The sequence below is a fragment of the Chiloscyllium plagiosum genome, chromosome 4 (assembly GCF_004010195.1).
Source record: "Chiloscyllium plagiosum isolate BGI_BamShark_2017 chromosome 4, ASM401019v2, whole genome shotgun sequence".
In the NCBI taxonomy this organism is placed as follows: Eukaryota; Metazoa; Chordata; class Chondrichthyes; order Orectolobiformes; family Hemiscylliidae; genus Chiloscyllium; species Chiloscyllium plagiosum.
This window is the reverse complement of record NC_057713.1, coordinates 128,867,295-128,894,880: the sequence shown is the minus strand read 5'-3', so window position 1 is coordinate 128,894,880 and position 27,586 is coordinate 128,867,295. Positions and strand designations below refer to the sequence as shown.

General features: G+C 40.2%; 1 protein-coding gene across 4 annotated transcripts in view; it reads right to left on the bottom strand.

The window, feature by feature from the left end:
• Positions 1-493: 493 nt before the first annotated feature.
• The window catches only part of trpa1b (transient receptor potential cation channel, subfamily A, member 1b), a 112,664-nt gene continuing 85,571 nt past the window's right edge, over positions 494-27,586 (bottom strand). For 3 of the 4 annotated variants that reach the window (XM_043689204.1, XM_043689207.1, XM_043689205.1), the window contains 9 exons: positions 26,157-26,325; positions 21,126-21,215; positions 18,330-18,499; positions 12,197-12,326; positions 7,659-7,841; positions 6,102-6,170; positions 5,888-5,998; positions 1,792-1,904; positions 494-1,700 (listed from right to left, as the gene is read on the bottom strand). In XM_043689204.1, coding sequence (XP_043545139.1) covers positions 1,514-1,700; positions 1,792-1,904; positions 5,888-5,998; positions 6,102-6,170; positions 7,659-7,841; positions 12,197-12,326; positions 18,330-18,499; positions 21,126-21,215; positions 26,157-26,325 — 1,222 coding nt within the window. In that variant the 3' untranslated portion in view covers positions 494-1,513. The remainder of the gene's footprint in view (positions 1,701-1,791; positions 1,905-5,887; positions 5,999-6,101; positions 6,171-7,658; positions 7,842-12,196; positions 12,327-18,329; positions 18,500-21,125; positions 21,216-26,156; positions 26,326-27,586) is intronic. The other variant, XM_043689206.1, reaches the window with a different exon arrangement.

Here is a 27,586-nt window from a genome sequence, read left to right as displayed (position 1 = left end):
CACTAGACTGATACCAGGATTTAAAGAGATAAATCATCATAACAGGTTACATAAACTTGATATCCATTGCAGGGAATTCAGTAGGTTAGGGAGCGATCTAATCAAAGTTTTTCAAATGATTAAGCACACAACTGAATACATACAAAAAATTGTTCTATTTGGTGGAGAAAGACACAATCTTGAAAGTTAGAACATAAGTATTTATGATAGAAATCAGGAAATACTATTTCCACACATACAAAAAGTTCATGAAAAGCTGGAACCCACTCTGCCAAAATCTTCTGGATGCTCGATGAGTTCTAATTTTCCAAGACTGAGATTGACAGATATGCGTCGAGAATGTGGTGCTGGAAAAGCACAGCAGGTCAGACAGCATCCAAGGAGCAGGAGATTTGACATTTTGGGCATAAGCTCTTCATTAGGAACTGGTTGACAACCCCCTGATGAAGGAGCAGTGCTCCGGAAGCTAGTGCTTCCAAATAAACCTGTTGGACTATAACCTGGGTTTGTGTGATTTTTAACTTTGCCCACTCGAATCAAACACCAGCATCTCCAAATCACATATTTTGTGAAACTGGTAAGGACCAGATAAGCCACAGAACACATTACTGCAAAGCTCATACATACATTTATTTGAATAATCTTTCAGCACTGCATCTACTTTGCACATTTATAGCTAAATATGATTAACAATATTTCATAAGGTTGTTTCATTAAGATGTAATGATGAATCCTCTGAAGTAACTTATCTTCTCTAAGTTTCTATTAGATGTAGTGTTTGTCAAATAAATTAAGAATGTGTTGCCGTTCAAGTTAAATGGTACATTCCTATAACCTTGCTGATATTTGGAGGTAGTATTTAACATACAATGTTATTCTAGGATTTCCAAGCTGCTTGAAGCACATACACCATGAACAGTAAAAATACATCCAAGGAAATTTACTCCTTCTACTTTTCCTCTTGATACTTCTCCTAGATGCCCAGTTACAGTAGTTTGATAATCAATGTCATCCTGAAATGAACGGCAAAGTTACAGTTCAAATTAAGAACATCTATACCATAGCACATACAGGATTTACGCCACCTGGCCATTACCGTTAATAATAGACACAAAAACCCTCACAATAGGTTTAGCATGTTGTTAACTAATTCAACAGCATTATAATTGCTCATTTTGAACAAATCAACTTACTTTGAAAATTATACTGTCAAAATCCAAATGCCCCATGCAGATTCATGGAACATGGACCTACACTGCAATAAATAATTTAAAACAAATACAGCCTAAAGTGCATAGATCTATTGTACTTTAAAGGATTTTTCTTTTGTTTTTACTCAGTTAAAATAGATGTAGAATATTAAGCAAGGAATTTCAAATTAAAATTTAGACAGCACTGCACTTTCATTTTGATCAGCAGATATTTGAAATTTTTTTGAATACCATGTCATAAAGTACATTTATGCTTAGTTTCATCATAAGAAATATCCAAACTATAAAATTATTCCGTCTGGTTATACATCCTCAATGCTAGCACAAGATTCCATTCTGTACATCCTTTTCTTGTTGCTTTTTGCTTTGCTGTGTTGAGAGAAGGTTTCTTGATCTTGCTCTACTGCCTCAAAATTAATTCCCAAGTTTTGACTGATGAGCATTAGAAGCTCATTCTGCATCTCCATTATGGCCGAAATGTCCTTCAACCTGCAGATTTTTAAAAAAGTGAAAATAATGAGCATAGCAAAGTTAAAAGTCAATGAAATATAGTCTGAATTTATAATCAGTGATTTTAGACCTATATTTCTGTTTTTCCAGTTGCAGTTCAAGCTTTCGGTAATCAATTCCATGACATTTCACTTCAGTGGCTGGGTCACTGACTTGGGATTCTGAAAAATTCCGGACCAGAGCCTGTAAAGAGAAACACATTTGACCAATATATTCTCATCTCGTGTCACATTTCCATAATGATGCAGTTACAAACTACATTGTCACAAAAGTTTGATTCCCATTCAGTTTCAAGCCATAAATCTTTCAACCAGCTGAACAATACAAGAGAATTTTATTGCCAGTCTTTTCATTTGATCAAGATTGTGCATTGTTATTTTAGATAAAGAGAAATGATACTTAGAACATTCATGTTAATGGAGGAAGAAATTACATACAAATACTAAGTGGGAAACTGCCCAGTAAAAGGTATTTGATCCTTGATGAACAGCAGTTTCTGTATAATTGAAGATAAATCTTTGTGCCTTTGCACAGTAGTAGGAGAGATAGGAATGAATGCAGGCTCAGTGGATGGGACTGTTACCTGATCTGAATTGTCATTCAAAACATTTGATTCCATTTTAACCATTGATCCAACTATAATAAAAAGGGAAAAATACAAAAAATTGCATCTAAAACACACTTTTAATAGTCACACAATGCCAGCTTATAGTCCAACAGGTTTTGCTGTCACCTTTTGCTATAAATTCTGTATCTTATGGTCCTGCTCCATAACTACCTGATGAAAGAACAGCGCTCCAAAAGCTAGTGCTTCCAAATAAACTTGTTGGACTATAACCTGATGTTGCGTGATTTTTAATTTTGTCCAACAGGTTTATTTGAAATCACAAGCTTTCGGAGTGCTGTTCCTTCGCCAGGTGAACAATGGAGCAGTGCTCAGAAAGCTTGTGATTTCAAATAAACCTGTTGGATGATAACTTGGTATCATGTGACTTCTGACCTTATCTACCCCAGTCCCACACATGTACTTCCACACCACACTTTTAATACATTGAGCATTTCAAATTCATAGGAACATTATTGGCCAAAATTTGACACCAAGTCATGAGGAGATAGTGTGACTAGTGATTAAATGTTTGATCTAAAACTTAGATGTTAAAGGCTATTAAAAAAGGAGAGGGAGGTAGATAGCTGAATGGTTTAGCACAGGAATTCCAGACCACAGGATCTTAAACAATTGAAGCCACAATAGACCTAAATAGATTAAGTTGCAAAATATGCCATACTTGAAGGTCACAGAATTCTGAGGCTGCAGGGGGTTACAGAGACAAGGAGGAATGATGCCAAAGAAGGATTTGGGCACAAAGACAGGAATTTTAAATCTTACACATTACTGGTCTGTGAACCAGTGTTGTTAATGAACAGGGCATTGCTAGGTGAATGGCTTTAATGATGAGACAGTGAACATTTAAGTGAATAAGCTGGTAATAAAATGGTGAATGAAGATCACAGTAGCAGAAGGACTGAGGCAGGATGACAACAGGAAATATTACAGAAGTAGAGTAGGTGGTCTTAGTGTAAGAAAGGATATATGGTTAGAAACTTGGTTAAAGGCTGAATAGGATGCTGAGGTTACTAAGAGTCTAGTTCACCTGAGCCAAGTGCTAGGTAAGGGAATGAAACTAGTGGCTAGGGCAAGGCACCTATGGTAGGGATCAAAGACATTGACTTGGATTTTCATCTTCGAGATGGGAATTATAGTCAGACCATGTTCCAATTTGCAATTCCACCTCCTGCCTGCAGTACCCGTCCACACTATTTTCACCAAGTCTTGGCAAGGATTAATTGGAACCAGGGCAGCTGCTGATGGAAGCAGGCCAGCGGTACGAACAGACATGATCAGATGCTGAAGTGGAAAGCTAGAGGTCTCATCTCTGTCACTAGGACATTAGCTCAGAGCTGTAATTGAATGTTAATCACTCTGCACTCATTCTTTCACCAACCTCAAACCCCCACCACTCCCATGCCTCTTCCATATCTCTCAAACCCCTATTGTCTCTGGGTATCCCTTTATATCCCTCCCTGTGCCCTGTGCATCCTCCTGCCCACTGAACCAGTATTCACTATGGACAGGACTCATTTCTCAATGGGTGTTTGAATGAATGTTTATTTATTTTGACAGATCCATGAGCATTTCAGAGACTTCCCAGCATTATTAAAGGACTCAGGTTCTGCTGCAATGAATATTGGAAAAGTGCTTCAAAGGCTCAGCAGATCTCTGGACTTTAAAAGAATTTGAAGATGAAAGCACAGAGTCCAGCTGACACAATAAAGGCAGATTCTGAAAATGTTGAATGCAGAAGAGCTCTTTACTCTCTGGATACATAAACTAATACAAGTGAACACTTACACAATGCTGGTCAGTTTAGCGATCATTTACCTTTTAAAGGCAAAACATTATGAACAATCACTGCATTAAAAAACAACTTTAAGTGATTATACAGCAGCTAATTACAGTGAATGACCGCAGAAGTAGCAAACTGACCCGTTAAGAATTTTCTGCTGTTCAATAAGATCATGGCTGACCTAATTCACATTCCCACATAAACCCTGACAACCATAGAAGCCAAATGATCCACAACATGGGAGTCAACCTTCCTCTGCCCTAAAGATATTCAGTGAATCTGCTTCTAATACTCTGTAGGGAAGAGTTCCAAAGTTGAACAATGCACAAAAAGAGAAAACTTACGATAGATAAAGTTGGCAACTTGCCTGTTAAAATACTCACTGCAAAGTAGGATTCCCCACAGCATGAACTAGACGCCCTGAACGAACAGGTTTAATGCCATAGAAATAGTGGAAGCCCTGAAACGCCATACCCAAAGTAGAGTAGGCAAGGGCAGGAGAGCTGAGTGTAACCTTCCTTCCTGCACACTTACCCTGGAACCACAACAGTTCTGCACACCAGGAATGTGGGTAGGAATCCTGATTTATGCCCCTGTCTGCCATTAATAAGCCTCCCTGCTTCCAACAAGAACAGATGCATACAAATCTGGTCCATTGACTTCAGGTTTACTTCTCTTGAAATGTCCACAGACATTTACTGTACAAGAAGGCACTTTATTAAATGTTGTATGTTGTATTTCTCACACTAATCACTGCATACTAATTCTGAACAAGTGATGATGAGCTTGTCTGCTAATTTAGCCAATTCTAATGTCTCTCACAATCATTAATGATCCGAAACATGCTATTTTTTCAGGTTCACCTTGATGCTATTCAGCAGTTCCTCGACAATAATTCAGCATTTAGGCTCTGCATCGGTAACTGGTCCCTAAACAGCCTCGCTTAACCTGAAGCCTTAGATGATCTTTACAATACTTTCAAATGCCAGTTCTCAAACTCCAAATGGCCCTGCCGTTCTACCTTCTTGTCAGATGGATCAGGGTGTCAGTTCTGATCAGGCTGGCTATGATGAAGTGCCCAAGGTAAAATGATAATGAACCAGGACTTCAACCATCACAATCAGCCAGCTGGCCAGTGTCCTCCACTGGTTAGTCATCCAATAATTAATATCAACACATATTTGTTTAGATGCATTAATTTCTTCCATGGGCAAACAATGGAATATTGGAAAGATCAGAGCAGTCCATCTCAGCCTCACTTAAGAACACATTCACGGTCTATGAGGAGGCAGCAGATTTCAACTGATCCTGTATTGGGACTCAAATTTACATTTTTGTGCATAGAACCATAGAATCCCTATAGTGTGGAGGTAGGCCATTTGGCCCATCACATCCACACCGACCCTCCAAAGAGTATATCCTATTCTATCCCTACTTTATTTCCATAACCCTGCATTACCCATGGCTAATCCACCTAACCTACACATTCTTGGACACAACCTAATATTATTTTCTATTTCTTTCAAAGAGAAGTCATTTAATTTGAATTAAAGTTTGACAGCTTCTTAATGGGTGGCAAATCCATTTGATCAGATTATCTCTGATGCACATAAAAATCTAAGCCTACATTATTAGCCACAGCATTAAGAATATGTACTTTTCCAGAAACAAAATTAACAACTTTTACCCATCATATCCCTCAGCTCTTTTATCTGCCCAGTGCATGCTCAATGAAATTGTTGCAATCTTTCACAAACATACCTCAATCATACTGCCACTTGCCTTGTTAGGATATACTATTATTTTCTGCTGGTCGACTCGGTTAAGAAACCAATAGGGAAGTTTTTTCTCCAAACTGGTATGAAGAGAAATCTACAAGAATAAAGATATTTCAGTTCAAATGTTTTTGAGATAATGTTCGATTCCTTTCTTCTTCAGAAAAGTTGATCATCTTCACAAAATCATAAGGGCTAACCTGCATTGCAATCCTTTTTAAGGATGCAGTTCTCTGGACTTCAGCAATATCTCCCACTGCTAAACCAATCTAAATTCAATATAAAAGATATATCAGAAACAGACATTCTCATCAATCTTTTGTCTTTCAGACACAAGCCATGCATCAACTCTCCTACATCTGCTAAAAATCTTACTTATGGGATTACAACATAAAACCATCACTAGTTTCACACTTTCTCCTTTTGCATTTGTTGTTCTGTGAGAAAAATTAAAGTGATAGATTTACAGCACTGACACCACAGAAAGGGCTAACTCCTCAACTAGATTAATTTACTGTATTCCCAATTCCCTTCTCTTTTGTCATATTCTGTTGTATTCTTCATCTTCAGATATGTATCCAACCCCCTTGTAATGTATATTGTAGTTTTTAGGGTGGCTTTTCAACTTTCGTTTTCCTTCTCTGATATAATGTAGCTCATACGGTGCAACAAATTAAGAAACAAGCAAATTTGATCCAATTATTTCATAATCCTAAAACGTCCATTTTCAGAAGTCAAGTTTATGCTCTACTTTATACACTGTCAACTCAACATGCATCACCTATATGACAGACCCCTCTCCCACCAGTACAATCATCAAAACTTTGAGATGAGGTTCTTTAAACTTTCTTTTGCTGATGGTATGAGCCAGAACCCTCCTGTGAACCAGAGTGGGGTAATCTAACTTAAGTTTGATTTTTAAGTCTGTGATGAGCCATGGGACTCTGTGGAAGCAATTGCCTGCCTTGTTTAAACTTTCAATAATGGGTGGCACAGTGGTTAGCACTGCTGCCTCATGGCGCCAAAGACCCGGGTTCAATTCCTGCCTCAGGCAACTGTCTGTGTGGAGTTAGCACATTCTCCCCGTGTCTGTGTGGGTTTCCTCCGGGTGCTCCAGTTTCCTCCCACAGTCCAAAAATGTGCAGGTTAGGTGACTTGGCCATGCTAAAATTGCCTGTAGTGTCAGGTGAAGGGGTAAATGTAGGGAGGTGGATTGCTCTTCGGAGGGTCGGTGTGGACTTGTTGGGCTGAAGGGCCTGTCTCCACACTGTAAGTAATCTAATCTTAAAAAAAAAAAGATTTTTTGCACTGTCCGAGATACTGTGCTGATATCTCTTACACTGAGCTCAGGGTTAAAGACTTGGGCTAGAGCGGTGCCACATACCTGTATATTCACCATAGATATGTTGGAAACATTACAAATGTGGGTTTAGCTACTGAAGATGGCCCTGTACAACACCCTTAAGTAGCATCAGCTTTGAGCTCCAGACTTTGGAATTCACTCCCTCAGCATGACAGACAGCGTGTTGGGCGCCAACAGGGGTATCTCCAGACTGACAGCATTGGAAATACAAGTGCTCACATCTTAAGGGAGAATTTTAAAACTTTGATTGCTGGACAAAAAACAGATGATAATGAATTTAAATTAAGACTTGTGTAATTCCCTATTCCATCAGCTCAAGCTTACATCAACCATATCGCATAGTCACCGTCACAATCACAGTTTTTTGGCCAGCAGATTTACACATAAAACCTACCAGTAAATTCATGAGAAGGATTGGTACAAGCAGCAAAAACACAATTAACATTATAAAGGTGAGAAGAGGGAACTGCATCTTGTCTGTGCTATATGGGATCAAGAAATTCTCATTGTAGTTAATATCTCCCAACATCATTGCAAGTATTTTCAATTGGGAAAGAATAGGACTTCCATATGCCATCTGAAAGAAGAAAACAGAATATTAAAATATTTTGTTCATCAATTCTAAACAAATGCAGCCATATTCTTGGTTCTGATAATGCACTTCCTTCACATTTCTTTAAAATGTCATGAGGTATACACTATTACATGTTTTTTTGTGCCTAAACCAGGTAAATAAGGATCTAATTAACATTAAACTGTACATATGTATCTAGGCTCATTTAGAAATGCCTGCACTCCCATCTTCCGATGATGATTTAACATTTACAGAAGGAATTGATGCAAACCATTATTTAGAAACTGATAAAAGTTTGGGCAATGTTTCTGAATGTAAATGCATATATTCTCAAATTTTCATTGACAGATAAGCATATAAAGTTTATAATGATTGCAAATGGGTACTAATTACATTTCAGAAGACAATACCATGCCCAAAAAGCTTTGTATATCAGCAGCTAACATACATACTGTGCAAATTATGAGAGAATCCATTTACATTTTGAAAATAAATGGAAGAAAACTTGATTTTGTGTATCTGTATTGCTGTCCTGAACTACTTGACAATGTAGAACACGGCTTTAGTTTCAACAACAATTACAGCACTGAGCTAAGGTCAAACTGGAGCTTCTCATCTCACAAAGAAGACAGTGTTCGAGAAACATTCAGTTGATCTTAACCTCATTATTTGAAAAAAAATATAGATTTTGTCTTATTCAAGAAATAACTGCTATCAAAGGAAAATGAGTATATGAATACAGCACCATAGAATCTCTGCACTGTAGAAACAGACCATTCGCCCCATCGAGTCCACACCAACCATCCATAAGACCATAAGACGTAGGAACAGAAATTAGGTCATTCATCCCATCCAGACTGCTCCGCCATTTAATCATGGCTCCTAAGTTTTTCAATGCCGTTCTCCTGCTTTCTCCACGTAACCCTTGATCCTCTTCATACTTAAGAACCTATCTACCTCAGTCTTAAATATGCTCAATGGCCTGGCCTCCACAGCCTTCTGTAGAAATGAATTCCATAGGTTCACCAGTTGCTGGCTAAAGAGGTTTCTCCTTATCTCCATTCTGAAAGGTCTTCCCTTTACTCTAAGGCTGTGCACTTGGGTCCTTGTCTCTCCTACCGATGGAAACATTTTCCCAACATATACACTGTCCAGGTCATTCAGTATTCGTATGAGGGATCACCCCATATCCTTCTAAACCCCATCGAGTATAAACCCAGAGTCCTTAAGCGTTCCTCATATATTAGGCTTTTCACTCCTGGGACCATTCTCGTGTATCTCCTCTGAATATGCTCCAGGGCCAGTATATCCTTCCTGAGATATGGGACCCAAAACTGCACACAATACTCCAAATGTGGCCTGACCAGAGCCTTATAGAGCCTCAGAAGTACATCCTTGCTTTTATATCCAAGTCCTCTCAAAATAAATGCTATCATTGCATTTGCCTTCCTAATTATGGACTCAACCTGCAAGTTTACCTTGAGAGAATCCTGGATTAGAACTCCCAAATCTCTTTGCACCTCAGACTTCAGAATTTTCTCCCCATTTAGAAAGTAGTCCATGCCTCTATTCTTCCTACCAAATTGCATGACCTCACACTTTTCCATCTGCCACTTCTCTTGATTCTCTTAACCTATCCAAAATCTTCTGCAGCCTCCCCACCTCCTCAATGCTACCTGTCCCTCTATCTATCTTTGTAATGTCTTCAAATTTAACTAGAATGCCCTCAGTTCCTACATCTAGATCATTAATGTAGAAAATGAAAAGTTGTGGTTCTAACAGTGAGCCTTGCGGAACACCACTTGTCACCAGCTGAGGAGGACCCTTTTATCCCCACTCTCTGCTTTCTGCCAGAGAACCAAGTTTCTCTCCATGCTAGCACCTTGCCACTAATACCATAGGGCCTTACCTTACTCAGTAGCCTCCTGTGTGTTAACTTGTCAAAGGTCTTCTTTAAGTCCAGGTAGGTAACATCCAGTGGCTCTCCTTGGTCTAACCTGCTCGTTACTTCCTCAGAGAATTCTAGCAGATTTGTTAGGCATGATCTCCCCTTGATGAAACCATGCTGACCTTGCCCTTTTTTAACATGGACTTCCATGTATTCAGAAATCTTATCCTTCTCACTGGATTCCAGGATCTTACCCATGACCGAAGTTAGGCTAATCAGTCTGTAATTTTTCATCTTTTAAAACAGGGGTATCATGTTAGCAATTTTCCAGTCCTCTGGGACCCTCCCTGACTCTAGCAATTTCTGAAAGATCATCACTAACGCTTCTACTATCTCTTCAGTTACCTCCCCTAGAAATCTGGGGTGTAGTCCATCTGGTACAGGTGACTTATTTACCTTCAGATCATTCAGTTTTTCTACCACCTTCTCCTTGGTGATGGCCACCATACTCAGCTCTGCCCCCTGATTCTCTTGAATTTTTGGGATTTTGCTTGAGTCTTCCATTGTGAAGACTGACACTAAGTAATTATTTAGTTCCACAGCCAATTCCTTTTTCCCCACTATTATCTCTTCAGCATAATTTTCCTGTGGTCCAATGTCCACTTTTGCCTCTCTTTTGCCCCTTATATATCGAAAGAAACTTTTACAGTCTTCCTTTATATTACAGGCTAGCTTTCCCTCATATTTAATCTTCCCCCTCCTTATTTCTTTTTTTGTTTCCCTCTGTTGGTCTTTGTAAGTTTCCCAATCCTCTGGTTTCCCACTGCCCTTCACACATTATATGCTTTCTTTTTTGCTTTTATGCTATCCCTGACTTCCCTAGTCAGCCAGGGCTGCCTGATCCTCCCTGTACCATGCTTCCTTTTCCTCGGGATGAATCCCTGCTGTATCTCCTCAACTACTCCCAGAAACTCCTGCCATTGCTGTTCCACTGGCTTTCCTGCTCGGCTCCTCTCCCAGTCAATTCTACCCAGCTCCTCCCTCATGCCTCTGTAGTTACCTTTACTCAGCTGTAATACTGTTACCTCTGATTCTATCTCCTCCCTTTCAAATTGCAGAGAAAATTCAATCATATTATGATCACTGCCTTGGAGAGTTTCTTCACCTTAAACTCCCTTATCAAGTCTGCCTCATTACACAACATTAAATCCAGTATTGCCTGATTCCTCATGGGCTCCACCACAAGCTGCTCCAAAAAGCCATCTCATAAACATTCCACAACCTGATTTTCCCAGTGCACATGTATATTGAAATCCCCCATGATCACTGTAACTTTGCCTTTTTATGTCCCGATGTATCTTGCATCCCAGCTCCTGACTACTGTTTGGAGACCCTCTCCCCACCGCTGCCCACCTGTCTATCTTTTCGATAGGATGTATATCCTTGTAAATTCAGCTCCCAATCCTGATCCTCTTGCAGCCACGCCTATGTGATGCCCTCGTCAATTTCGATCTGTGCCTCAAGCTCATTTACCTTATTCCTGATACTGCGTGCTTTCAGACATAACACCTTCAGTCCTGTATTAACCTTCCCTCTTGTCATTGTCTTTCATTTGTCCAGTGTTTGATTGCTAACCCTTTCCATACATTCTGTCCTAGTTGTGTCTGCGCTGGAAACTTTAATGACCTCTCCTGAGTTCTGTATTGTTACCTCCTCCTTTAATTCGGGTTTTTTTAATTTTCCTTGTAACTGAACTAAAGAGCATTCTACCCAGATCTACACTACCCCTATAACTTTGCATCTCCCATGGCTAACCCACCCAACCTACACATCCCTAGATACTACAGGCAACTTAGCACAGCCAATCCACTGTGAGAGGAAACCAGAGCACCCAGATGAAACCCACAGATAGTTGCCCAAGCGTGGAAACAAATCCAGGTTCCTGGTGCTGTGAGGCAGCACTGCTAACCACTGAGCCAGCGTGCCACCCACTATGAATGCAGGTGTAAAGATAACTGAGAGGACTCCACGCAAGGAGATTTGAAATAGGAGATCTGCTCTCTCTTCCCTGCTGTAAAACTATATAGTGTCCTCTGCTTCTCATTGTATGGAAGTTACTATTAATTATTTGTAACATATAAAGAGAAAAGACCTCGTGTTACATTTTCTTTGCAAGATTCATTGCTTTACATCATTGAAAATATTCAAATCGTTCTTGGAATGAATAATGAAAGATTAAAATCATATCTAAAATACCAGGTCGTGACTCATAGAATGTTCTAAATAATCCCTCAAAATGTACCAAATATTGAGAGGGCAGAGGAAACTTACTTTATGTCAAAGTACCTGTTGACAACTACATTTATTTATCTGTAGGTCAGATCCTGCCTACTGCTGCTCAAGATAATATAATTACTGCCTATATTTATTTTATACTCGATTATAAATGCCTAACAGTGGCCACACCCACCTGCTCATATAATAGAATGTAGAAGGTAAATCCAAACGCCAATATAAGGAAGAGAAATAGAGCCATTATATGAAACAAGGTGTTCAAAATCTCCCCAAACATTACCACGTAGATTCCACAAATGTCAAACCTGAAGGATAGACACAAATACAACAATAAGAATACAATAACTCCATGGTGACTGGCATTCCATCAAGTGACCCTTTATTTACACATGCACAATACATGGGCTCTGACCAGTCAGCTCAGAGACAGTCCTGAGAGTGAGGAGAATCTCTGAATCTCCTGTTTATATCTGTCAGCCAAGGCTCCCTGATTGGCCCAGGTTAACAATTCCAAGCAGAGAACTCATCGTCAATGTGACTGACCTGGCCATCCCAATTCCAATTCCTATAAAACTTATACCAAATCCATTGGTGAACCAGGTAGGATTTCACAACAACAGATGATAAGTTTTATGGCCCTGTTACTGAAGCTAGTTTTATATTCCAGGTTTTATCATTACATTTTAAATCCCATGAGCTGCTATAGATGAGTTTGAATCATGTGACTTCAGGGCTTTAGATTAGATTACCAGTAACATGCATCTATGCCACTGCACACCTCCTCCCCCATAGCCCTATACCTAATGGGGGTCCTTGGATCTTGCACCAGCAGAAACACCTCTCTCCACAACCAATGCAGTGTTTTGTAATTTACTCCCTGTCCTCTTCCAGGTCATGTTCCTCCCCTTCCTCCAGTGGGCTATGCCATTCAGAGCCTGACCCTCTCCATGGCCGAAAGCTCTCCAAATATGATTGGACAACATTTGCCAAACAAACCTGAGTGTGCCCAATATTATGCTGAGAACCAATTTATGATTGTCGGTTTGGTCACAGTGTGGCACATCTATGTGCACTGGAAGCTGCAGACAGACAGAACATTAACATACATTGCACTTGCTCATCGTAACAAGATAGGTGACAGCCATTGTCTGATTCAGCCATCAACAATCAGGGTCAACCTGCCTGGCTTTAAACAAAGCTGGGCAGTTAACTAGTTATCTACTGGGTGTATTCTCCATGGCAGCACCTCTACCAGTCAGAGTCCAATTATCAACAAATTATCGCTCTCTGCTCAGACAGTATAAATTATTCCCTTCATTGGGAATTGCTGGTATTCATGTGAACATCTTGATGAATACAAGGCAAAACCCTCGACAAAATGAATCAACACCAGTAAATAATTGTACTAATGAAATTGTTGGCCTAAAAACTGATACATCCAAAGGGTTCAATTTTCTGAATATCTACATTTTAGAGTTCTGAAGAAAGGTAGATGAAGAGATAAGTGTTGCACTATATGATTTTCAAAACGTTCCCAGATTCCAGAACGGTCCAAACAAATTGGAAGTTGGTGAACGTAACTCTGCTCTTCAAGAAAGGAGGGTATGAGAAAACAGGGAATTACATGACAGTTAGTTAATATCAGTCATAGAGTCATAGAGAGATACAGCACCGAAATAGACCCTTTGGTCCAACTCATCCATGCCGACCAGATATCCTATCCTAATCGAGTCCCATTTGCCAGTACTTGGCCCATATCCCTCTAATCCCTTCCTATTCATATACTCATCCAGATGCCTTTTAAATGCTGCAATTGTACCAGCGTCTACCACTTCCTCAGGCAGCCCATCCAATCCACGCACCACCCTCTGCGTGAAAAAATTGCCCATTAGGTCCATTTTATATCTTTCCCCTCTCACCCTAAATCTATGCCCTCTAGTTCTGGACTCTCCCACCTCAGAGAAAAGGCTTTGCCTATTTATCCTATCCTTGCCCCTCATGATTTTATAAACTTCTCTGAGGGGCATGGATATGATAAATCGCCGCTTCAGGGAAAACATCCCCAGCCTAATCAGTCTCTCCCTATAGCTCAAATTCTCCAATCCTGGCAACATCCTTGTAAATCTTTTCTAAACCCTTTCAAGTTTCGCAACATCCTTCCAATAGAAAGGAGACCATAATTGCATGCAGTATTCTGAAAGTGGCATAACCAACGTTCTGTACAGCTGCAACATGACCTCCCAACTCCTATACTCAATGCTCTGACCAATAAAGGAAAGCATACCAAAGGCTTTCTTCACTATCCTATCTACCTGTGACTCCACCTCCAAGGAGCTATGAACCTGCAATCCAATGTCTCTTATTCAGCAACATTCCCGAGGACCTTATCATTAAGTCTATATGTCCTGCTAAGATTTGCTTTCCCAAAACGCAGCACCTCGCATTTATCTAAATTAAACTCTATCTGCCACACCTCAGCACATTGGTCCGTTTGATTGAGATCCCATCGTAATCTGAGGTAACCTTCTTCACGGTCCACTACACCTCCAATGTTCGTGTCATCTGTAAACTTACTAACTCTACCTTCTATGTTCACATGCAATTCATTTATATAAATGATGAGAAGTAGTGGACCCAGCACCGATCCTTGTGGCACTCCACTGGTCACAGGCCTCCAGTCTGAAAAACAACCCTCCACCACCACCCTCTATCTTCTAAGCCAGTTCTGTATCCAAATGGCAAGTTCTCCCAGTATTCCATAAGATCTAACCTTGCTAAACATTCTCCCATGGGGAACCCTGTCAAACGCCTTACTGAAGTCCATATAGATCACGTCCACCTCTCTGCCCTCATCAATCCTCTGTTACTTTTTCAAAAAACTCAATTAAGTTCATGAGACATAATTTCCCACGTGCAAAGCCATGTTGACTATCCCTAATCAGTCCTTGCCTTTCCAAATACTTGTAAATCCTGTCCCTCAGGATTTGCTCCAACAACTTGCCCACCACCGATGTCAGGCTCACCAGTCTTTCATTCCCTGGTTTGTCCTGACTACATTTCTTAAATAATGGTACCACATTAGCCAACCTCCAGTCTTCTGGAACATCACCTGTGACTATCGATGATACAAATATCTCAACAAAGGGCCCAGTAATTATTTCCCAGCTTCCAACAGAGTTCTAGGGTACACCTGATCAGGTCCTGGGGATTTATCCACCTTTATGCGTTTCAAGACATCCAGCACTTCCTCCTCTGTAATATGGACATTTTTCAAGATGTCAACATCTATTTCCCCACATTCTATATCTTCCATGTCCTTCTTCACATTAAATAATGATGCAAAGTACTTGTTTAGTATCTTCTCCATCTCCTGCGGCTCCACACATAGGCTGCCTTGCTCATCTTTGAGGGGTTCTATTCTCCCCCTAATTACCCTTTCGTCCTTAATGTATTTATAAAATCGCTTTGGATTCTCCTAAACTCTACTTGCCAAAATTATCTCATGTCCCCTTTTTGCCCTCCTGATTTACCTCTTAAGTATACTCCTACTGCCTTTACACTCTACGGGTTCACTCAATCTCTGCTGTCTATACCTGACATATGTTTCCTCCTCTTTCTGAACCAAGACCTCAATCTCTCTAGTCATCCAGCATTCCCAACACCTACCAGCCTTTCTTTTTACCTTAACAGGATCCAGACTCTCATTAACTCATTTCTAAAAGCTTCCCGTTTTCCAGCTGGCCCTTTACCTGCGAACATCTGCACCCTATCAGCTTTTGAAAGTTCTTGCCTAATACCGTCAAAATTAGCCTTCCTCCAATTTAGAACTTCAACTTTTAGATATGGTCTATCCTTTTCCATCATAATTTTAAAACTAATAGAATTATGGTCACTGGCCCCAAAGAACTCCCCCACTGACACCTCAGTCACCTGCCCTGCCTTATTTCCCAGAGTAGGTCAGGTTTTGCACCTTCTCTAGTAGGTACATCCACATACTGAATCAGAAAATTTTCTTGTACACACTTAACAAATTTTTCTCCATCTAAACCCTTAACACTATGGAAAGTTAAAATCCCCTCCCATAACCACCCTATTACTCTGACAGATAACTGAGACCTCCCTCCAAATTTGTATCTCAATTTCTCACTGTTAGGGGTCTATAATACAATCCCAATAAGGTGACCATCCCTTTTTTATTCCTCAGTTCCACCCAAATAGCTTCCCTGGATCTCTTTCCGGGAATATCCTCCCTCAGCACAGCTGTAATGCTATCCCTTTATCAAAAAAGCCACTCCCCCTCCTCTCTTGCCTCCCTTTCTATCCTTTCTATAGCATTTGTATCCTGGAACATTAAGCTGCCAGTCCTGCCCATCCCTGAGCCACGTTTCAGTAATTGCTATGATATCCCAGTCCCATGTTCCTAGCCATGCCTGGAGTTCATCTGCCTTCCCTGTTAGGCCTCTTGCATTGAAATGAATGCAGTTCAATTTATCAGTCCGACCTTTTGTCCCTGCCTGCCCTGACCGTTTGATTCGCTTCTTTTCTGAACTGTACCAGTCTCAGGTTGATCTCTTTCCTCACTATGTCCCTGTGATTCCACGCACCCCCCCCCCCCCCCTCCCCACACCTTACTAAGTTAAATCCTCCTGAGCACTCTAGCAAATTTCCCTGCCAGTATATTAGTCCCCTTCCAATTCGGGTGCAATCCATCCTCCTTGTACAGGTCACTTCTACACCAGAAGAGATTCCAATGATCCAAAAATGTGAATCTTTCTCCCATACACCAGCTCTTCAGCCACGCACTCATCTGCTCTATCCCCCAATCCTGCCCTCACTAGCTCGTAGCACCGGGAATAATCCAGATATTACTACCCTCAAGCACCTCCTTTTTAAATTCATGCCTAACTTTCTACATTCTCCCTTCAAAATCTCATCCTTTTCCAATGTCGTTGGTACCAAGTGTTTGCAAAACAGATGAAGTACAAGAATAAATAAATCTTTCTGCAATTAAACAAGACTTTGATTAGAAAACATTTGTATTGAATTATGGAGTACAGTTGTGCCTTACTGGATTGCTTCTAGGAATGACAGGTTTATCCGATGAGTATAGTTTTAGTACAAAGGGCCTACACAGGTTGGAGTTTAACTCCAAAGACGGTTTACAGGGTAAATACTGAGAGGTTGTTGGAGAGGGGGAATGGCCTTTAGATGAGGAGCCAGTAAGATTGAGAATCTAAAGCATCAAAGGATATGAAATAGATTCGGATAAGTGAAGGTGATGTTGAAGATCAGCCATGGAACTTATTAAATGACAAATCAGGCTTGAGGATTCTTGACCAATTTCTTTAGTTCTTATGTTCTTCCAAGAGAAGACTGCAATACATTCTCATGTTCCTGCGTGCTTCCTTCCTTTGCTGGAATGCAGCTACATTGTTATAATGTGCATTTAGCACATATGTGAATTATCACACGCAAATGTTTCGGGAATAGGCGACATAAGGCCTTCTTGCTGGATTGTAAACAATGCTCCTCCACTGGTGGTTTGAAGGTGATGGGAGGGCTTGTTAAATCCAGTCAATGCCCTGCTATCTGCCCAGGCTTTCCCCAATCACAAATCTACCAATGGTGGGTGGGCATCAGGAGGTCTGACCAGTGGTGGACCAATTGAATTGTCTAAACAGGTCCATTTAAACATCTCAACCGATTTTCAGGAATAAACCGATGGCAGAGGAGGCCCATGTGAAGCAGCCAGTTTGGGGCTCCAATGGTGCCCAAACCTTAACTGATCCCTTGCACCATTAAAAGACCTCAACATGGATTGTTACATCTACCCCATGTTCCCCAGCCAACACTTTCTCACTGAACGCTGAGAGCGTGCTGATTGATTGTAGCTTCTCCCTTCAATGGCTAAGTGCAGTATTGACAGTGACCACTGCCCCACTGGTGCTGCCAGTGCCAGGAGAGAGCTACCAGCCTCGAATTAACTGAGATTGCTCTGAAGCAGGTCTCCACATCCCTAAGGGATAAAACTTCCACCTCAAATTGGCCAATAAATGACAGCAATGTAGCCAGTTTGTCCTTGTTGATTGCTAGCCCCAGTACATCTTAGCCAGGATGCACATTTTCAAAACCAGCACTGAATAGCTAAACATCCAGCAGTTCTCAAGTCTAACAAGAGATCAAGGATTTCTGAACACAGTTTGTGCTTCTTTAAAGGTGGGTAATAGTTTCTTCTGTTACATCTGCTAATAACTGGTAATAAAATATTATAAAATTAAAACATTATTAAGAATATAAAATAACTACACCTTTGCAAGTATAACAGGAAGTTCACCCACGTTGCAAATGCACTAATAGAACCACAATCCCATTGTATTGAAGTTTTGACATCAAAAATCCAGGGAATTACAAAAATAATGGATGCCGCATACATACTCCAGTCCAAGAGATTGGTTGAATCAAGAAAGTAATGCAGTCGCTGTTGATTCAGACAAAGAAAAGAAAGTTACCATCGTAGCAATTAATGCAATCAGAGAAACAATTAGAACATAATTGTATTATTTCACTAATTGATCAAATTGAGGTGTTGCTGCCTTCTATTGTATTGTTCTGTATAGTTTGTTGTCCCAGGGGTGTACCTCCTTAACTAATCACTGGAAATATCAAAGGACCTCACCTTAAGGTGTTACATGTAACCCAACATTGCCCAGAAATGTTCTCACCAAATACCAGACACTCACCTTGTGTCAGTGCACCTTTCCCAGATGCATTGATATTTTCCTTAGAGTCATAGAACATAGAACATCTACATTATGGAAGCAAGCCATTCAGCCCATTGAGTCCACACCTACCCTCCAAAGGTGGATGCTGTTTCCATTCTTTGGCTTATTTCAAGTTTTATTGATCTGTTTTATATAATTTCTCACCAAGAGTGAGTGAATGTCCATCTTTAAAAATTTTCAGGGTCATCCTTATACCATACTCCCCTACTACATTTGCGTTGTGTTACGGAATTTCACAAAATCTCACTGAGATACTGTCAGTGGACAAAAAGATTTCAAGCATTTTTTTTGGCCCACTTGTATATCTGAAAAGTCAAAAAAAATGCAGTAACCTAAACTCGTCAATTTAAATATAAAATGTAGAATAATTAATACAATCCTGAGGTGGGGGGAGGGGGGGGGGGGGTGGAAGTAGAACAGGAAGAATAGGTTACAATAAGATTGGCTTGGTAATCCAACCCTGATGAAGCAGGCAAGACCTGAAGGTAAGCCTGCCACATTGGGCCTGAGTAGAAACCATTTGGAAGGAATAATCTACTTTACTTTATTACCTCATCTTATTTTCATAAGTAGAATGTTGGTATCACTGGCAAGGCTAACATTTATTCTGCTTATCTATTTGCCCTTGAGATATTGGCCATTTCTTGATTGGTTGTAGTATTTGTGGCAATAGTGTTCACATTGCCATTAGTGTGGAAGATTTTCATGGAAGGATTGTAATAGTTCCTGGACAGGATGGTGTGATTTGCAGTGAAACTTGCAGATGGAAGTGTTACTTTTCATCTTTTTTTTATTACCCCAGGCACCAGAATTGACAGGTCTGGAAGGTGCTGGTAGGTAAGTCTGGCATGTTGCTGCAGTGTATCTTGTAACTACAGTGTGTGCTATTTGTGGAGTGAGTACCTCACACTCCTTACTCCCACTAAGTGGGCAGCATGTTGGCTCACTGGTTAGCACTGCTGCCTTACAGTGCCAGGGACCCGAGTTCGATTCCACTCTTGGGTTACTGTCTGCGAGGAGCCTACACATTTTCCCTGAGTTTGTGTGGGTTTTCTCTCACAGCCAAAATATATGTGGGCGAGATGGATTGGCCATGCTAAATTTCCCATCGTATCCAGGGATGTGTATGTGAGTTAGCCATGGTTAATGATGGGTTACGGGGATAGAGTAGGGGGGGAGCTGGGGTGTGGTCTGGATGAGGGATTGTTCAGAGGGTCAGTGTGGACTCAATGGGCTGAGTGGCCTGCTTCCACAATGTATGGATTCGAAGTGGTGTTCAATATAAGGGAGTATGGATTCATCAGTGAAGCATGTGCAGTAACTGGTATCAACAGATGATTTTCTTGTCAATGCTTGACCTGATGCCACTGGGTTCAACTTTGAGGATTCCTAGGGCAACTCCCTCCATACTTTGCCCCATCTCTAGCAACTTTGCCCTTCCGGTGGGTCAAGGTTTACCCAGGGATGGTGATAGTGGATCCTGGGACATTATGAGTAAGGTATGATTCCGTGAGTATGACTATGTCAGGCTGCTGCTTGACTAGTCTGTGAGATAGCTCTAGCCCCAGATGCCGGTAAGGACTCTGCAGGGCCAGCAGGGGTGATTTGCCATTTCCAGCACCTTAGTGAATTCTAGGTTTTACATTTAGTTTATTTCCTTCTTTTAGACTCTGTAGTATTTGATCAAGCTTAATAGCTGGGCCATTTCACAGGGGAACTAAAAGCAAACTGCAGTGCTGTGGGTCTGGAGTTAGATATAGGCCAGTCCTGGCACAGATCTCCATATCTGAAGGATATTAGTGAAACACATGTTTCTTTTTTTGACACTAGTCAATTCCATGGGCACCATTAGCATGGCATATCTCAGTGGGCATGTTCTGTATCTTTTTTTGAAATGTAACATTCTGAGTATTGCTTCAATGTTATCCTTAATCATAGGCTTTCTTATCAAGCCAAGCAATGATCTCCCAGAATCAGCAGCACACAAAATAAATCCCATGTTACATTTTAAAAATGAAACAAGGTAAAGAAAGCAATTCATTAATTTCTTACTGTTTTCCGCAAATCTTCAAGATTAAAACAACCTTGAGGTTTGTTTATTTCTGCCAATAGGATTCGGTCACATGGTGATATGGAGCTAAAACATAGGAAACATGCTACTTTCCTTTAATAAGCACAGTTGAAAATGAAGTACTTCCATTTTCACCAGCAAGTTATGATGCCCGAGAAGGCATTCAATGACAGGGTCAGTTTACTGTTAAAAATTGAAGGCCAGTACTGAGGAGAGAACAGGACTCTAGCATTATTGTATACACATCTTACCTGTTGTAGCAATTGGTAAATTTCCTTACATAAACCAAGAATGCTCATCACAAATACAGTTCTTGTGCACAGTTTATACAACAGTGACTCCTATGGAAGAAACAAGTTGAAATGAGTCAACTATTCAATATCATGTCAGTATTCCAGGTGACACCTACAGGAATTATGTCTGAAATACTTCAGAATAAAGGGTTAGGAACTCCATCACGTTTGGGTTAAGAAACTATCACATGTTGAACAGGAGTGGAGGAATTTGGGCTGGAGTTTTCTATTGGGTGAACTGGCTGATATGAGAAATTGCAATTGCATTTTATTGGTGGGAATTCAATATCTCTGTATCTTACCCAACTTCTTCAAAGTTAAAAATCACACAACACTAGGTTATACTTTTTGTTTGAAAGTACAAGCTTTCAGAGTGCTGCTCCTTCATTGCAAAACTAGTGGGGCAGGTATATAGGACACAGAATTTATAAGTAAAAGATCAAAGTGTCGTACAACTGATGCCAAGTATTAGACAAACCTCGACGGCTGTTAAGTCTTTAATCACTTAGAATGGGGATGTGGGTTTCATTTGATTAATATGTAAATCCCAGAATTTCTTTCAAGTCTAAAGTTCCAAAATATGGAGTACAGGAGTTGGAAGGTCATGTTGTGGCTGTACAGGACATTAGTTAGGCCACTGTTGGAATATTGAGTGCAATTCTGGTCTCCTTCTTATCGGAAAGATGTCATGAAATTTGAAAGGGTTCAGAAAAGACTTACAAGGATGTTGCCAGGGTTGGAGGATTTGAGCTATAGGGAGAAGCTGAACAGGCTGGGGCTGTTTTCCCTGGAGGGTAGGAGGCTGAGGGGTGATCTTATAGAGGTTTATAAAATTATGAGGGGCATGAACAGGGTAAATAGGCAAAGTTTTTTCCCTGGGGTCGGAGAGTCCAGAACTAGAGGGCATAGGTTTAGGGTGAGAGGGAAAAGGTATAAAAGAGACCTATGGGGTAACTTTTTCACACAGAGGATGGTACGTGTATGGAATGAGCTGCCAGAGGAAGCGATGAAGGCTGGTACAATTGCAACATTTAAGAGGCATTTGGCTGAGTATGTGAATAGAAAAAGTTTGGAGGGATATGGGCCGGGTGCTGGCAGATGGGACTAGATTGGGTTGGGATATCTGGGCGGCATGGGCGGGTTGGACCGAAGGGTCTGTTCCCATGCTGTACGTCTCTATGGCTCTATGACTAAGTCATAGGTCCAAGATAACTTAAGGTTTTATCAGTATAAAAAAAGGCGACATCTCAGCTCAGCTTAAAGCTGTAAAGTTAGAGTCTGCTTGTGTCCCAAGCTGGAGTCAGACAGCTTTTATTTCCAAAGTAGGAAAACATCACATGAACTGATTGCCTACAGATTGTGTGCTTTTTGAACAAAATAGAATGTATCTGCAAATCTAATTCTGCAAATGCAGATTCACTTTTTCAAAGACAGAGTGTGCATCATTTGGAACAACACAAATGCCCCCATCCCCGATTGAGACACAGTCACTTCTGACACGGACTGTCATGTCTGTGATATAAACTTCACAACCAGCAGATCAGGATGTGAAACAGCTAGACTTCATCCAAATTCCAAACTTGGACCACTTAATGCTTTCAGCTGTCTCTCTCTCTCTAAATACACACCTGCACCATGGCTGTTAGGAACAAATGGTGGTTAATATTTTCCTTATCTGAGGAAGAATATTCTTGCCAGAGAGGAAATGCAGCGAAGGTTTCCCAAATCCATTCCTGGATTGGCAGGACTGACATAAGAGGACAGATTTGAGTCAGTTTGGATTGTGTTCAATGGAGTTTAGAAAAATGAAGGGGTTATCTCACAGAAACCTGCAAAGTTCTAACAGGACTAGACAGATTAGATGCAGGATGTTCCTGATAGTGGGGGAGCCTAGAACCAGGGGTTGTAGTTTAAGGATAAGGGATAAACTTCTTAGGACTGAGATGTGGAGAAATTTCTTCACCAACAGTGGTGGGCCAACAGAAGATGGTTGAGGTGAAAACACTGTGTCTTTGAGGACATAGACATAGACATAGCTGATCAAGAAATATGGGATGAGGGTGGGATTAGGGTATTAAGCTTGATGATCAGCCATGATCATATTGAATAGCAAAGCAGGCTTGCGGGGCTGAATGGCCTACTCCTGCTCCTACCTTCTATGTTTCTAGATTTCTGAATCTTTTTCCATAAGGTCAATGAAAGGACAGAATGGAATGGTTTTTTTTTTAAAAGACACTTCTGAAAACTGTGTGACTGAGTTTATGAATGAAAGAGAGTAGGTCTTGCTTGGATAATAATTTGGATGTCAGTTGGGGAAACATCAGCTGAGGAAAGGCTGCCCAGCTCAGATCTCTGCTGTTTCTGGAACATTCTTACTGTGTATCTTGTGGAACATCTAGAAAACATCTTGATACTCTGTGTGTGTGTGAGCATGAATACCTGTTTGAACATGTGTTAGTGTCCATGTGAATATGTGTGTGAGTGTCTGCATGAATATGTAAGTGTGTGAATATACATTCATGCAGACAAGAGCACGTTTGCATGTTCATGTGCCTGCATGTGTTTCTGTGCACATTTGCATATTGACCTATTTAAAGCAGCAAATACTTATATTCTCCTATTAAAACACATGTGTCTTATCCAGTTTTACATTTTCATTGAGTGTTTAATAACAAATCAATAGTTTTGTCTTAAAAAAACTTGGTTAGAGAATCTTTTTATTCTAAATCTAATATAGGGAAAGCAGATGACTGGCCATTTCAGGAAGTGGGTAGAATCAGGTGATTTGCAATGATTTCTACAATTGCAAAGTTTCTGGAAGTACTGTGGAGTGTTTTTGGAGTTCTTGCTATAATTTGTTGTATTTGGTCGAGAATGTTTCCATATCCTCACAGGGAAGGCAGAGGGGTTAGTGATCTGCGTCTATAAAGGCTGCAGCACGTAGGGCCACAATACCACTGATTCTGCAATATGACAATTAAAACCATAAGACAATAAGATGTAGGAGCAGAAGTTGGTCATTCATCCCTGTCTGCTCTGTCATTCAATTTCTCCATAGCTGATCTAATAATCCTCAATTCCACTTTCCTGCCTTTTCCCCATCACTCTTAATCTCCTTTCTTATTAAAAATCTGTCCAGCTCAGCCCAATAGCCCTCTGTGATAAAGAATTCTATAGATTCACGACCCACTGAAAAAATATATTCTGCCTCCTCTTTGTCTTAGTTATCGACCCTTTATTCTGAAATGATGCCCTCTGTTCCTAGTCCCTCCCACAAGGGGAAACAACCTTTCTGCATCTAGACTGTCACGCCCTCTAAGAAATCTATCTGTTTCAATAAGATCACTCTCAGTCTTCTAAATTCCCCTGGGGAAAGGCCAAACCTATTCAAGTTTTCCTCATAAGACAATCACTCCATAGCTGATATCAGCCGAATGAACCTTCTCTGGACTGCGTCCAGTGCCATATTGGAGAGGGGAAACTTTATGTCCACTACCAAATCGGAATCAAACTCCCTTATACTGAATTTAGCTAAAGAGGATCAAAAAACTGATAAAGAAAGAGAAAGTAGAATATGAAAATGAACAAGTGAGAAACATAAAAATGGACTGTAAAGGCTTCTATGGGTGTGTAAAGAGAACAAAAGATTAGCAAGACAAACTGGTGCCATAAAAAATGTAGAGACAGAAGAATTTATATAGACAATAGACAATAGGTGCAGGAGTAGGCCATTCAGCCCTTCGAGCCTGCACCGCCATTCAATTTGATCATGGCTGATCATTCCTAATCAATCAATCAATCAATTATGATAGTGAAGGAGAGAATGGCAGAGAATCCGAACAGATATTTGATGAATGTCTTTTTAAAGTCACGTGTTGGCTCGATAGAGTAGATAGGGAGAAGTTGTTCTTGCTTATTAAAGGAACATGAACAAGGTGGTGTAGATTTAATGTGACGTGCAGATGAAGCTGGAGTAATATGTGAACAGAACATTTCTACGCAGCGAGAAGTTAAAGTGCGGGATGCACTGCTTGACAACATGGTGGAGGCAGGTTCAATTGAGGCATTCAAGAGGGTATTGGATGATTATTATGGATAGATGTAATGTGGAAGGGTTTGGGGAGAAGGAAGGAGATTGGCCACACTAAATTATCTTTAATGTCCAGGAATGTGTAGACTAGGTAGATTAGCCATGGTAAACATAGGGCTGTGGGGGAGGGGATGGGATGGTCTTGAGAGGGCTGGTGCAGACTTGATGATCAAATGGCCACTTAATGCACTGCAGGGATTCTATAAATCAGCTTCTCATAATAGACCCCATCTAAATTTCCTTATCTCATAGGTGGGACAGCAGAATGGGGATTAAATCTGATCTCTGCAGTCACCTGCATGTATCAACTTTAAAAATTGTCTTCTGAATGAAGGGTAGAAATTGAACAATTTCTTTCTGAAACAAAAATGAGATTATATGGTCAAATGATATTTATCACAAAATGCTGAAAGGAGGAAATTATCAATAAGTTAATAACCGTGAATAAGTCAAGGTACTCTGAGGTATGTTCTTGGGAAATAGTTGTCATACGATCAGAAACATTTATATATTACACAAATGTAAAAACTGGTGTCAAAACAAATGCTTATTAGAAGTAAATCTGAGATTTACTCACAATAATAATCTATTACAACAGCTACTTATGTGAAAAGTGTCAGAATGGGAGGAAGGGTTGTAGCAGTAGCCTCCAGCTGTGATCACAAATCATTCTAATTGACATAATCAGGACTCAGAAAGTCAATGTGAAACAGCCAAAGTTAAAGATATATAATAGGAGGGCCTGCTGAATCAAAAGAAGGAGTCACCGCACTACAGAATAAACATTACAAAATATGCACGTCTTCATCCATATTCTTGGTTCATTGGTACCTGGGCAAATTTAAATACTAAATTAACAATCCTCATCTTTCATAAAGAATGGCTATGCATAAACAGACCTTATATCTCATCCAGGGCCCTGTCAATCCTTGAGTAAAGTTGGAAACGATCGCTGGTTCGTTGTCAAAGGCATGAGGTCGTGAAACAATAATGAGGAACGTCAATGGTATAAGTAACATTGAGAAGAGAGCCATATTTATGATGTGTGCTCTAAGTCCATACGCTTGCCTACCAAGAAACAAAGTTAAATACATTAGTCCATTGTAAATATCAAAACTAACCACTAAATTGAAATTCCATTCCCATATTTATATGAAGGAGATTACCAGAGAAAATATTTATGTGCATGCATGAGAAATTAAGTTATATTGGTAGTTCATTTTGTAGCAAGGCTCAGGAAACTTCAAGCAATGAGAAATGTGAAGTAGTGTCAATTCAGAAATATGATCAGTGAGAGTGGCAATCAATAAAGACCATGGCTCCTTGGAAGATCCAGCCACCGCATTGATGAAACATGTTGTTATTGCTGTACACCTTCAGAAGATTGACAGATACCATGATTTGCAAATTTCCAAAACTGTGTTGAATCCACTTCATCATTGGCTCTGCACAAACTACATTCATTCCTGGCTGTCTGGTTATTTGCCAAACAAAATCATCAGAGAAAGCTACGATAGACAATTATTGGAGTAAGCACTTTTTATCTTTGGGAATACAATGGAAATCAATCTCTCTGGCCTAGAATTTGAAGTAGTTAAGCTCTGGCCTTTGGGTCCTTCAAGTGTTGCACTATTCTTAGAGATTATAAAATTTGTTTGTTTCTTTTCTAATTGAACTTTTTCTTTCTCTCAAAATCCAAACCCTTCTTCTTTGTTTGGACCAGACTTTCACAAGGAAATAGAACGGAAGAATAATGGAGAATTCAGAGACCTTTAAAAATGGCAGGTGAGATCTGGGTCCAGCCCCTTTTCCAACAGATTCCATTTATGTCGGAATGGGAACATGGGAAAGATGTCTGGAAAACTAGAGGTTTGCAGTGAGTAAAGATAAATCCATACAAGACTTAAGAGGTTGTGTACGCTTTCAAGTATGTTGTAATAAAAGGCCCATACAAAGTGTCAATTGTGACTCAGTGGTAAGTTTTAGTTTTAATCAAAAGATACAGGTTCAAGTCATTCCAGAGACTTCGGATCCAAGCTGATGCTTCAGCACAGCGCTGAAGAAGTGCTGTGCTGTCAGAGGTCTTGTCTTTTGGATGTGGTTACACTGAGGCTCTTTCTGCCCTTTCAGATAAATGTAAAAGATCCCCTGATATATTTTAAGAAGCGACTTATTACAGTGTTTTGGATAACATTTACCCTTCAGCTAACATCGTTAAAAATAGGTTATCCAGGAACTTGTTTCATTTTTCCTCTATGGAATCTTGATAAAAATTGGCAATGAGTTTTCAAGCATAACAACAATGATGAGACTTCAAAGTTATTTCATT